Here is a 13180-nt window from a genome sequence, read left to right on the forward strand (position 1 = left end):
GTACACAAACTGTGTAAAAACTATCCACAATCAAACTCGCCTGTGTGACAGAGCAGAGTGTGTTTGGACTGAGAGGCTGGGTGGGCTGAGCCCCCAGTGGAGAACATTGTATAAACCTCCTCTAAAAAAAAGAACTGGAGATCTCCAGTGGAGGATTTTACATGGTGCCATTGCCACCAATGCCTTTTTATCTGTTCTTAATCACAGTGTTGTAAAGGAGTGCCCATTCTGTGGACTGACTGAGAACATTTTCCATGTTTTTACTGAGTGCAGGAGATTGGCACACATTTTTAACGTTTTAACCCGTGTTTTTAACCTATTTGGTGTCATTTTTACTGCCCCTGTTTTTATTTGTGGAGTTGTTTTTAAAAAAGCAGAAAATGTAAAGTGTCGACTCCTAAACTTTTTAATTGGTGAGGCTAAAATGTCGATATACCTGACTCGTAGGGACAGACTGCAGGATGGGCCGACCCTTGACCCTGTGACCCTGTGGAGGTACAACGTAAAGGCCAGACTGAGGCTGGAGTTTTGCTTCCACGGGATCACAGGGAATACAGATGTGTTTGAGCAGCAGTGGGCTCATAAGGAGCTGTTGTGCCGGGTGACCGGTGGAGAGTTAAAGTTCACGTCCTTCCTCAGCTGATTCTTTGATTGTGTAACTGTTTGTTACAGTTAGTTAAATGTAAATAAAGTATTGTTCAAAAATCAAAAAAAAAAAAAAATCTCTCTCTCTCTCTCCTCTGTCTCTCTCGCTCTCTCCTCTGTATCTCTCGCTGTCTTTCTCTCCTCTATTCCTCACTTTCTCTCTCTCCCCCTCTCTCTCTCTCCTCTGTTTCTCTCTTCTCTCTCTCTCTATAGTATAGAAGTGGCTGTGGGTGGAGATATTATCTTATCTACACATTTGTTTCTCAAACCTTGTTGTTGCTAACTCATTTATCTTATTTATTTATCATTTTGTAATTCTCTTCACTGTGACTGTTGGTATTTTTTAATCTCTTGTACATAGAGATTAGACTGAATTTGGTAGAGAAAAAAGAAAAGAAGCATTTTCAAAACTGCAGCTCAACTGCAAAGGAGAAAATTAAGTGGCCACGAAATTTGAAATTTAAAAGATGTTTCAATGTTTTTATTCTCCTTTCAGACTGGTGGAGGTTCCTCATTGTGTCTGTGGGTTTAGCAGCACTCCTAACAATTGTTGTAGCGGTCAACATATGGACAAAAACTAAAGGTGAGAACATTCACAGATGAAACAAGACGTCTGGATAAACCTGGATTTTCACAGTGGAAACTAAACACAGCTCTCCTTTGTTTTTTCAGGGAACAGAACACAGATGGATGAACACATTGTGAGTTTTAAACTTTAATGATCAAATGTTTACACAGTCGGGAATTTTCAAGAAACAGTTTGGTAGGTCTTCACAATCACTAAATGTGGTTCTAGAATAAACTCACTGTATTATATTCATACTTGGTTGCAGCTAAGCTCAGTAAAGACCAAGGTATGGATCTCTTGAAAAATTGTATATCAAACATAGAATTGACTTTGAGAGGGATATTTGGGAGGAAAGAAGGAAGAGGAAGTAGATATTTGCACTTACAGCCTGTCACAGTATGTTTTAGAATAAGTATCATTCATCCAAATGAAAAAATCCCATCCAATCCCTTCAGGTCTCCCTCCAAAGACTCTCCCCTAACACAAATGTGGAGCTATAAATGTAGGTTAGTCTTTCTCTCCCACTCTTGTGCAACTAACTTGGTAGCTTTAGCAATATCTGCCTGCCGGCTCATGAAAGACTCCGGTCAGCACAATGAATGCAGCGGCAGAATGTGCAGTGGTAGGCAGGTAGGTCAGTAGGTCAGCTTATTACAGGCCTGTGACTTCTATAGATACCAGATAATTAGACTTTTTATTTATTGATTGCTGTCAGGATGTGAAGAGAATTTCAACAAATATAAGAAAACAGTCTTGTGAAATACTTTACGTACACTAGCTTTAAATGGAACACTGTAACTGGACTGTATTTTTCCAGGAATTGACCTCTAACCCTGCAGGGACTCAGCCTGCTCCAGAAACCAGTCAGGGCATGGTGAGGTAACACACTGCACCCAGTACACTCTGAAACCTGTCTTTGGTTCCCAAAATATAACTGTATGAGGCGATAGTTAAAATATTAACTCATAAACCATTATATGTTGTCTTCACTCTGTAGGTTGATCCTGAAGATGATGTTTCCTACACCTCCATCAGCTAGAAGACCCACTGTAAAGCCCAGGTAAGCTGTCTGTCATAACAGTGTTGGTAGTCAATATATATATATATAAAGAATTAATGTATGAAAGATATCATCCTCTGTTTTACCCTTGAATCCGGTCTTTGTTAAATGGTGAGCTATGTTTGTTGTGTTGTATGTGATGATCTTTGTGTTTTATTACGTTTTATGATGTTGCGGTGTGCTGTGTTTATGTAGTGTTGTTATTTTGTGCTTTTAAAGGTTATATATACTAGATTTAAAACATTAGTGGGTGCAAACAACAATTTGTTGTTACTATGTAAAGATATAGTGGAGTTATCCTCAGTAGGGAGTGACGTCACACTCCCTTCACCTGTGTTGCTATGGCAGCCGGTTTGTTTACATAGCAATATTAAGCGTTATATTAGATGCTCCTTTGCGTTGTGTTATCTTTCATCATGTTGCCTCACTGTGTGTCACTCATGTCTGGTACTGTGTCACTTATGTCCTATAGGTGCTGGGTGGTGGTGAAGCAGTGACCTCCAACACTGTGAAAGCATCCTCCTCTTCTGCTTGAGCCTCTGCTGATCACAGCAACCTTTATGCTACCATCAACTAACCAAAATCTAACATTATATAGTTACATTTAATATCACTGCATTAATTTTATAGTTATACTTCATTACTAAAAGCTTTCTGCTGTGAAGACAAAGTTGTTTTTGTAAGAATGGGTTGAATTTTTTCATTGCTTTAGTGGTATTGTATTGTGAATAAAATGTCTATGTAATCCAAATGTTGGACAATATTTAATCCTCATTCTTTAACTCACTGTTATTTTCTAGTATTATAATCTTGCAGTTTGTTTTTAACATGTGTTCATCCTTCTTTCCTGTACAGCTGTAAAGCGCTTTTTGTCCAGAAGGGGGAGATGTAAGCTAAGTTATTACCACTATGTAAATGCGTTTGCCCAAGTTGATTGCCATATAAATATGATACTTTTGCTCAATGAACTTGCTGTCAGGCACCTTATTGTGCTATGATGTATGTACTGTTGCGTGGTAGGATTAATGATTCGGACAGGATAAAGAATTACAATATGTATTTACAGATATATATATACTGTAGTGATTGGACACTATGTGAAAGTTATAGAAAAAATTGAAAATGCTAAAAGCTCTTCACACACAGTCTTACACACAGGTAGCATGTAGGATGTTAAAACTGCACATCAAGATGGATCACAAAACCTTGTAATATATAAACATATATACATACATATAAATGTCCTCCTTAAAAGGCATTAGACTATTGTGGTGAAAATATCTCCAGGTCTCTTAAAAACTGGATATGGAAATTAGGAAGTAGGGGTTTTTCATATTTTGGGAATTTCTTTAAAACTCAGCTGCATATTCACATAGCCATAACACAGTGGTGTTTAGTGGCCATTTGAAAAGGATCTTTAGAGGACGTGCTGGGGACATTTTTTGGGGGGGTTTTCTGGGTATATTTACTACACAATAAAACATAGACAGATGCTGTTTTGTATAGTTTTGTTGTAATTTTTGATTTGCATATGTGCAAACAATGCAAACAAGCATGCATTTGCCTCACAATATAGCTTTATTCATCAGACAGACCATGTGCTCTTGTATCACCAATGTAATTTTAAAGGCCCAAACAACACGTGGAGCATAAAAATCTCTGTGCATGCTCGTAGCCCGCCTGCCATCTGTGGAGGCTTGCGCCACGGTGTCTCACACAAGCATACATGGGTGCCAAAGAAAAAGCAGGGCAGTGCTTTGATGTGCTTTGGCTCTATTCAACACACTAAAGTTAGATTATCATCATTGTCTATCAACATACTGGCCTCACCCACCTCAGGCCTTAGAGGGTGACCCCAAAACTTTGAAATTGTTTTTTTCCATTTGAGTCTAGAGAGCACCGTGTGCTGACTCCTTGCTGCAGCAGCCCAGGGTTTGAATTTGAACTGTGACCCTTTTACTGCACACCACCCCCTCTCTCTTCCCCCATTCCTGTCACTATTGATTAAAGGCAATAAAATCCTCCCAAAGAATATATATATATATACAAAAACAATTACTTACTTACATTTCCATCTCAACTTCCTGTCCTCTTCCTCGTCTTTTTAGGACGTCCATTGTCGCAAATGTAATGCAAAAGCAATGATTACTGAATGAGTGAAAACTGTGGACATCCTGTTATATCCACTGTCTTCATCTGTTGACTTTACTGCTAGAAATATTTAATAGCTCAAGTCAGTTTCTCTAATGTTTCATACAACAAAAAAAGATGGCAAGCTATAAAAAATATTTAGTTCGCTGTTCTCTCAAATTTTTAATTTCCTTAGCTCAACCTGGTTTCCTGAATTGTACTCAGAATTAGTTCTTAAAAATACGAAAGTGGAAAACCATTTGGCTGTTCATGTACAACAAAATTCAGAGAGATGAAAAGATTAAATAGTCCCTAACTGAAAAGGATACGTTACTCATAACAGGAAGTAAACGCTGTATCTCTCTTAAAGAAGTACTCATTCGGAAACGTTGACAGTTAAGGGTGTAAGATTGAGAGATAAGAGAGAGAAGCAAGATGGTTCTATTCGGATGGCTTAAAATGTCTTTATTTGTGATACTGGTGCTTCTGTTTACAGGTAAGGATATTTATACACATAGATGAATGTAGAAATATGAAATATGACAAAACCTTACATATTTAGGTAACTAATTTAAGTTAAGACATTGGGACAGTGGACTCTTAGGGACATTTGCTATTGTTTGTTGTATTTAATATTATCCTCATACAAAACTATGAACATAAATGTCATATTCTTTGACAGTTAATTTTTTATAAATAACTATCATCTTCATCAGCAGTAACTGGACAAAACATCCCCTCCTTCACTGTCAGAGCTGGAGATGAAGTCACTTTGCCATGTGAAAATGTGATTGAAAATCAGGACAAATGTGACAGTACCTCTTGGATTGTCAGTCATGCATTTGAAGCATTAGTGGAACAGCTGGTTAATCTTGGGCAGATGAGTAAATCAGACAGACTGAGTGTTACAGCGAACTGTTCTCTGGTTATAAAGAAGGTCACAGTCAAGGATATTGGTCGTTACGCTTGCAGACAGTTCAACGAATCAGGACAACAACAAGGTGGAGATGCTCAGGTTGATCTGTCCGTTATCATCAGTGAGTATTTACATCATAATGTTTTCAGCTCAAACTGTCTTGTTAGAACAAAATACTGAAACATTACAATAATTATGATTATAGTGATGAAGTTCATTTTACTCTTGTTGTCCTTCTCTCACAATATCTCCATCTTCACCAGTGACTGAACAACAGTACAATGATACAGTCATCTTCTTCTGTGCTGTGTTGACATATGGACGCTGTGGACACACAGTGAAGTGGCTGAATGATGACGATAATGATAAGAACGGCATGAAGACATTACAGTATACTTGTTCATCCAGTGTGATATTTAGATCTCCTCATCTTAATCAGAAGTATCATGAGTTACTCAAGTGCAATGTGATAGATAAGAGTGGACAAACACTGCTGTGCAATGTAAGCACCCAGTACCCTTGTGAAAAAACAGGTACCGGTGGTCTTTTAAGATTATTTATTCTTTCTCATTTAGTGTCTTCAGATAGTAACATGAGGTATTTTATCACCATTTGTTGTGTTTTGTTATTTCAAAGCAACAAAATCCAAAGGAAGCACAGTAGCAGAGAGACACGAGACTACAGAGGATGACACTCCAACACAACAAGGTAGTGACTTAACATTTTACATATCTCGCTCTCTCATTTTCTTTCTCTCACTCTTCTTATGGCCTTTGAAATATGAACATCAGAAACCAACACATGACTGTGGTTAGACTCAAACATTGTTGTTGCTCGCTTATTTATCCTTAAAAATACACAAGGATTCTGCACATGATGGCACGTTTTATAATTGTCTTCACAGTGACTGTTGGTCTGTTTTTTTTTTAATCTGTTGTATGTTGGGATTGGATTTAATTTAGGAGAGAAAAAAACAGTAAAAGAAAATAAGCAAACCACAACCCAGACAATGTAGCAAACATAAGCAGTTTTATTGAATGAATCTTGATCATTTAGATGGTTAAGTTCCTTAAAGATACTTTTTTGTTTTGCAAGGTATAATATGCAGTCAGTGCAAACATGACTGATATGTTAATATATGAAACTGATTTACTTCACAAAGAATATTTCAAAGCTGCATCATTTTAAACAGAACAGAAAACTGCAGTCAAAACATGTTTTAATGTTTTAATTCTACTTCCAGACTGGTGGATGTTCCTCATTGTGTCTGTGGGTTTAGCAGCACTCATAACAATTGTTGTGGCGGTCAACATATGGACAAAAACTAAAGGTGAGAACATTCACAGATGAAACAAGACGTCTGGATAACCCTGGATTTTCACAGTGGAAACTAAAGACAGCTCTCCTTTGTCTTTTCAGGGAACAGAACACAGATGGATGAACACATTGTGAGTTTTAAACTTTAATAATCAAATGTTTATACAGTCCTGACTTTTAGAAAACAGTGTTTGAGGTAGTTTCTTTGCAATTACTAAATGTGGCTCTGGAGTAAACTCACTACTGAAATGATGGATTTCCTAAAAAAAATCTAGAACTGAGCTGAGAGGAATATTTGGGAGAAAAAAGTTATCTATTGAAAACTGTAACTGGACTGTATTTTTCTAGGAAATGATCCCAAACCCTGCAGTGACTCAGTCTGCTCCAGAAACCAGTCAGTACGCGGTGGGATCACACACTACACCCAGTACCATGAGTTAGTTTAATCTCTTTGATCCCCAAAATATAACCCAGATGCGCACTAGTATCCTGTTATGATCTGTTTTTTGTCTTTTTGTAGCATTGTTATGTGAATATAAGACATCATATCCTGGTTTCACAAAGCTGCGTAAGCTCTTATTCTGGGTTTTAAAAAACCTGGAGTAGAAACCAGCATATTGTGGCACGTAAACACCTGATCTTGGTTTCTGAACATACTTAGTATAGAACACAGTGGCTGAGATGGTGAGAAATAAAGACACACCTGCAGGCAGACAATCAGACCCTTGGCTACTGAAAAGATTACAAACACAGGGCTTCTCATGTTCCATGTAAACATCATATCCAGAATAAGATCAGGCCAAGACCAAAACCAGGACAGGCTACTAATATGCACATTAAACAGTCAATTTAAGACAGACACAAGATGCATAACATGGCCTCCCAGCTAAGGAAAAAGAAGTTAAAATATTAAATGTGATAGACTAGAATAAAGGTTTGGATCTGTATAATTTACGTTACTGATCAGCCAATATAGTATTATTAAAGTCCAACAGCTGTTTGTGACAATAGTATTGGTAGTAAATATGGGAAGAAAATGTTCATATATGAAAAAATCTAAATTTTACCCTTAAATCCCATATAATCTCATGGTTAAGGATTGTGATTGTATGTGACATTGCTTTGTGTTTTATTGCATTTTATGATGTTCCAGTGTGTTATCTTTTATCATGTTGCCTCACAGTGGTGAACTATGCCGTGCCATGTCCACGTTCATGAGTTGTACTGCGTCACGTGTGTCTATATGATCGGGGTGGTGATAAAGCACTGACATACAGAACTGTGAAAACTATTTCCTCTTCTGCTGGAGCCTCTATTCTACCATCAATTATCAAGATGTAACACTGTACAGTTATATTTATTTTCATAATATTAATTTTACATTATTTGACAACAATTTATAGAAATCAGGTTTTATTCCCTGAGTGAATTCAATAATTTCACTTTGCTGTCATGGTACCGTATTGATTCTTGTGGAGAAATTGTCTATGCAATCCAAATCTTAGACAGAGTTTTTTTTTTTTAATTTAATCATCATTCTTTATCTCACTTTATGTTACTTTCTAGTATTATAATCATGCAGTTGTATTTTTATCCACCTTTATTTTATTTTTTGTTGCTGGAAAAAGCTTTTTGTCCAGAAGGGGGAGATGTAGGCTTGTGCTACTCAGTTTACCATGATGTAAAAGTAATAGCCCAACATTCATATGGCTTTGTCCCATATAAATATAATACATTTTGCTCTATAAACTTGCTGTCAGGCACATTATTGTACTGTGATGTATGTACTTGTGGGTGATAGTTCAAAGCCCTTTTGGATGTGAAGGAAATTATACAAATCATAATTGAAAAAAAAAAGAAAATGATATTCTGTCTGTATTTTGTGAGGTGTGGATAGACTTTTGTTGTAAACTAAGATGAATTGTATTGCAGTGTATTATATTGTATTACATTATACTGTATTGTATTATTCTACTCCATTCAACTAAATTAAATTCTCTGGTATTTGTTATCCGTTCAGTTCTGATTTAACCTTGTCGAGCACCTGAAAATGCACAAAATGTGCAAAATCAACAGTTGCAACAAGGGGCAGAAAATCCCATTTGTTGCAGATATATCACTTGTTGTCGCATTCGTCCATCAAAACTGACCAATCAGAGAGGGCCGTCAGTTCCAAATATGGTAGCGCATACTCTTAAGCCCGCCCCTCTTTGTCGGCTCCACCAATGGGAAGGCGCCGATGGTCGGTGACGGCCAGGGATACGTGCAACGGAGGGATACAGGAGAACAGTAGGTAGCTCGTAGGACCGTTGTATCCTCCTGAATGATTTCATCATGTGAGGGGATTGATGAAGCCTTCTTTATCAACATGAAGTCGGAATTTCTGGGGAGATAGTTGATACCGAGGCGCCGTGCATGCTGCTGACGGGGCGGAATGAGCAGAGGAGGTCGTTTTCCCGGACTAGGGTGGTGGGAGGCGACGGCCCCCGCGGTGTTGTGAGACCGAAGGAGAGGACTAGTGTCAGCTAGCTGGCCAAACATAAGGACTTCCGGATTGTATTTTCAAAATAAAAAGTTCCGAGGAGAACACGATTCGTTTGGTTGAGATTCCTGATAGTGTCGTTTTACAAAACACGCTTAAAATCGTTAAAGCCGAATAAGTGATGGGTTTATGAGTATGCCGCAGCTTTTCGCGGTATTTGTTCCTTATATACGCGAGATCGACAAACGTACCGCTTTTATTTTGGTGGAATCTTCCGTGTTCCCAGCCCAACGGTTGTTAGCTCCTGCTAACTTGACGGGTACAAGAAGAGGTGAAGTTACAAAGCCTCGAACCAAAACAAGACTTTACAGCCTGCGGTGGACAACGTCGCCTTGTTATGAATGGGACCTACCTCGTCTCACTGTGTGTGTTTCAAGTGAAATGCCTTTTAAACCGCAGGAGCCGTCGTTTATGTGAAATTGGAGCCCCGGTGGAAGAGACGCTACGGTTGGATTAATAACGGTTGGGACATTTCAGCGGATGCACTCAAAACGCAAAAAAAAATCCCTGATGTCGATATGAACTTGTGTCTTTTGTCCTCACAGGTGAGTTTTGAAGACGTTTTTTTGTGACAGAGTTACGTCTTTAATTGTGTAGTTATATGCTGTTAATGTAAAAAGAAACCAGCATGAGTTTTAAATACTCTTTAATGAGTTTATAGAGCCCTTACAGTGAGCAGTTAGGGTCGTTAATTACATTACAAGTCTTTTATAATAACCTTTTTGTACTCCGTCGTGTATTTTACACCTTTGGTACTCCAGGCTACTTGTGTGATTCTCAATGTTGATTTTTGATCATGTATTAAGATTTTGTCTGTGACCAAATGTGCTACATGATGTTATTTTGGACCTATGTTTTCTCTACACATTTTTTTAGATTTTAGATTTAGACTTTTACTCTCATATTTATGCTTTTTGTATTTATTATAGTATTTCTTGCTACATTGAGGAGGATTTTGCCTCCCTATTTAGGGTTTTGTTGTTATGTTGTCAAGGCTTCATACTCTGCACCATCATTCCTCTTCCAAAATAGGAAAGGCACAGATCCTCTTTGGGTGAACCTACTTGGCGGGAAGCACCAAACTCTACTGTACCTTTAGGGAAACTTGCTTGTAAAGAAATTGTACTGTAGACTTATTTTAAAAAGCGTATGACATTTTTACTGCATTGCAAGCCTGCTTAGAGGGAGTAAATTGTGTTCTGCCATTGTTCAAGTTGTTCTGTGTTGTGTGTTTTTTTTTTTTTTTAGGTTTCCTCTTTAAGATCAACATGTACCGTCCAACACTGACAAACAAGTACAAGCTCTTGTAGCTGGAGGAGGACTGCCTTCCCCTAACTTTTCCTCCTCCTCTTCCTCCTCCTGGGATCAATGACGGGCCCCAACTCCCCAAGCCGGTCCGGCACCTCCTCGGCCAAGCTGAGCAGGCACGGCCGGTCCAAGAGCACCAGCTCACACTGCCTCCTCCGGTGCAGCACCCAGGAGGATTCCTCCGCCTCTCCCCCTAACAACAGTTCCAGGTCCCCCGGGGAGGAAGAGGAGAAGGATGGAGGGGTTCTGTTCTACGTCAACAGGACCGGTTTTCCCATCGAGGGCGTAACCTGGGAGAGGATGTGGTCCCATGTGGCTGCTGTGCACCCTGAGGGCCAGGAGATGGTGGACACGATACGAAACGCAGCATACCTTCCCAAGGTAAGCCAACTGTGATTGGTTCATCCCTCAATGATTGAAGTTAAATGACAGTATTTTAACCTTTAAAGCACACACTTACCACAAACAGTGCTACAATGATAAGGATTGAAACTTATCAGTTTGTTGACATTCCTTTGTTAATGAAGTTTGCCTTTAGCGTACGTTGTCTTGATTTCAAAAACACTTCTATTGTCATAAACCATGTTGCAGTAGACCAACACACCTGTTCATTGTCATATTGCCTCTTTGTCAAACCTGTTTTATAGCTGAAAGATTATTGCCATTCATAGTAACAGATGGCTGAAGTCCTGGAATGCGTCCATGTCTCCCTCCTTTTTGGAGGTCTGTTCAATATAATATATATATATATAAGTATTCAGACAACATCTACTTTGTGTAGTCAGGAAAAGACTGATTATAAAGTAACCTGGGAAGAGTCTAATGGGGATATGTGGCAGCATTGTGATTGTCCCATTTAAGGAGCGTGTAATCATTTGGTTTAAGTTAAGACACTAAAAGTCTACACGGAGGTCATGGGAGGAGTTCACATGACACCAGCAATACATTAGAGTTTGATGGAAGTGCATTCAGTGTTAATGGATGCTTTATGAAAGGGTTCCCTCTGGGTTTCCCTGTGGCTGCAGAAGGAAGCCCCTGCACTTTTTAGTGTTGGAAGAAGCCTTGTTGTGCTCTGCTGTGACAAGACAGGGTGGATGAGTGCACGTGCTGCTCAGGCTGTTGGCTGTCTAAAGAGCAGGCACTGGCTATATGATGGGACTGGTTTTCATCAGGTTTGAGGTTTGTATTCAGTATACATATGTTGGTCTCATCGCTTGCTGTGAGTTTCTGTCCTCATCAGACATGCTTTATATCTGCAGCACGATGTTGATTGTATCAACTAATAATATCAATTAGTCTGTGGATTATTCTATTTATTAGTCTCTAAAATGGCAGATAATATTTTTTCTATTTTCTATATATATATATATATATATATATATTTGTCCCAACACAAAATTCTTACCCTTGCAAAGCTGGAACGAGCAGATGTTCGGCATTGTTCTGGTTAGTAAATGAGTCAAACAAGTAATTGGTTAATTGACTAACTGTAGTGCAATAGAAATATGAAAAAATAATATGTACAGTATATCATTTATTTATTGTTATAGTATTTTGGGGTGCTTGTGGCTCAAGTGTAGTAGAGCGGGTGGTCTACTGATCACGGGGTTGGCGGTTCATCCTAAGACTGAATAAATGGAGGAACGTTACATCAGAAAGGGCATATGGTGTAAACAGTGATTATAATATTATATTATATATATTTTTAACAAGTATGTCTACGTGCCAACAAACTGCATCTTGTACTGTCCGGACGTCAGTGAGGAAAATTACAATTGTCATATGAGTCAAGGTGTCAGATTATGTGTCTCTTAGTCACTGCGAGGCATAATGGCTGTCTGTGAAGAAGTGTATGTGTTGTTCACAGTTGCATTGCTTAGGTGTTAATGTCGACCTGCTTTCACACACAAATACACACATTTTCAGGTGTACACTCATACACATGCGGATGTGTGCTAAATTGGGGGCGCCATACTTGTCAAGTGATGTTAATTCTGCTTTTTGAACTTGTCATTGGTGTGACTCACCATGACTCCTGACCCACACACATGCCAAACACACACACACACACACACACACACACACACACACACACACACACACACTTACCAAGACAAAAACATTTGCCGATGACACAGACAAATGGGTTAGAAAGTGACATGAAAATGTATTTTGTATACAGTTTCAATGTTCTGCAAAGAGTTTACAGTAACTTCAGTTTTACATGACTGACTATAGAACACTTCAACCAACAACCAGCTTTAGATCAACGGAAGATTTGCCTTCTATCCAGAAGTAGTGCTGAAACGATGAGTCGACTAATCCATTAAAACCGATTCACAACATTATCATGATTGGTTTATTATAACGTCACCACTGTCCACGGGAGATTGTCTCTCCCTATGGTGGTGGAGCTGTTTTTGTTTTTGAGATCCACATGCTAACAGTACTGACTTCCACATTTTCATTTGTTAATTTTATAGATTAAACATGCTTGCAACTCATTAAAAGTAATATATCAAACAAAAACACTAAAGACTTGCTGGTTCCACACTGTATAAATAAAAAAGTGACATAGTTTCTGTGACATCAGCCTTGGTTTTCTGAAGCTCCAAAGTGTAGTCAGCTCTGAAACACTATCTCCGTTGTATTCATACACCAGTGTGTAAAAATTCAATAGCAACAGTAAGTAAA

General features: G+C 38.5%; 2 protein-coding genes across 16 annotated transcripts in view; both read left to right on the forward strand.

Annotated features, from left to right (window-relative positions):
- Positions 1-8672, forward strand: part of LOC127368577 (uncharacterized) — a 36903-nt gene extending 28231 nt beyond the window's left edge. For 12 of the 15 annotated variants that reach the window (XM_051409521.1, XM_051409517.1, XM_051409516.1 and 9 more), the window contains 5 exons: positions 1142-1228; positions 1318-1346; positions 2031-2092; positions 2211-2273; positions 2746-3241. In XM_051409521.1, the coding sequence (XP_051265481.1) occupies positions 1142-1228; positions 1318-1346; positions 2031-2092; positions 2211-2273; positions 2746-2770 (266 nt within the window). In that variant the 3' untranslated portion in view covers positions 2771-3241. Of the gene's footprint in view, positions 1-1141; positions 1229-1317; positions 1347-2030; positions 2093-2210; positions 2274-2745; positions 3242-4834; positions 4900-5119; positions 5441-5582; positions 5853-5955; positions 6028-6562; positions 6650-6738; positions 6768-6984 lie in introns of those variants that run through there. The other 3 variants (XM_051409530.1, XM_051409533.1, XM_051409529.1) reach the window with 3 other exon arrangements.
- Positions 8673-8921: 249 nt separating this feature from the next.
- Positions 8922-13180, forward strand: part of vash2 (vasohibin 2) — a 31190-nt gene continuing 26931 nt past the window's right edge. Inside the window, exons 1-2 of the mRNA XM_051409511.1 lie at positions 8922-9723; positions 10427-10867. Coding sequence (XP_051265471.1) covers positions 10547-10867 — 321 coding nt within the window. The 5' untranslated portion in view covers positions 8922-9723; positions 10427-10546. The remainder of the gene's footprint in view (positions 9724-10426; positions 10868-13180) is intronic.

The sequence above is a fragment of the Dicentrarchus labrax genome, unplaced genomic scaffold (assembly GCF_905237075.1).
Source record: "Dicentrarchus labrax unplaced genomic scaffold, dlabrax2021, whole genome shotgun sequence".
NCBI lineage: Eukaryota > Metazoa > Chordata > Actinopteri > Moronidae > Dicentrarchus > Dicentrarchus labrax.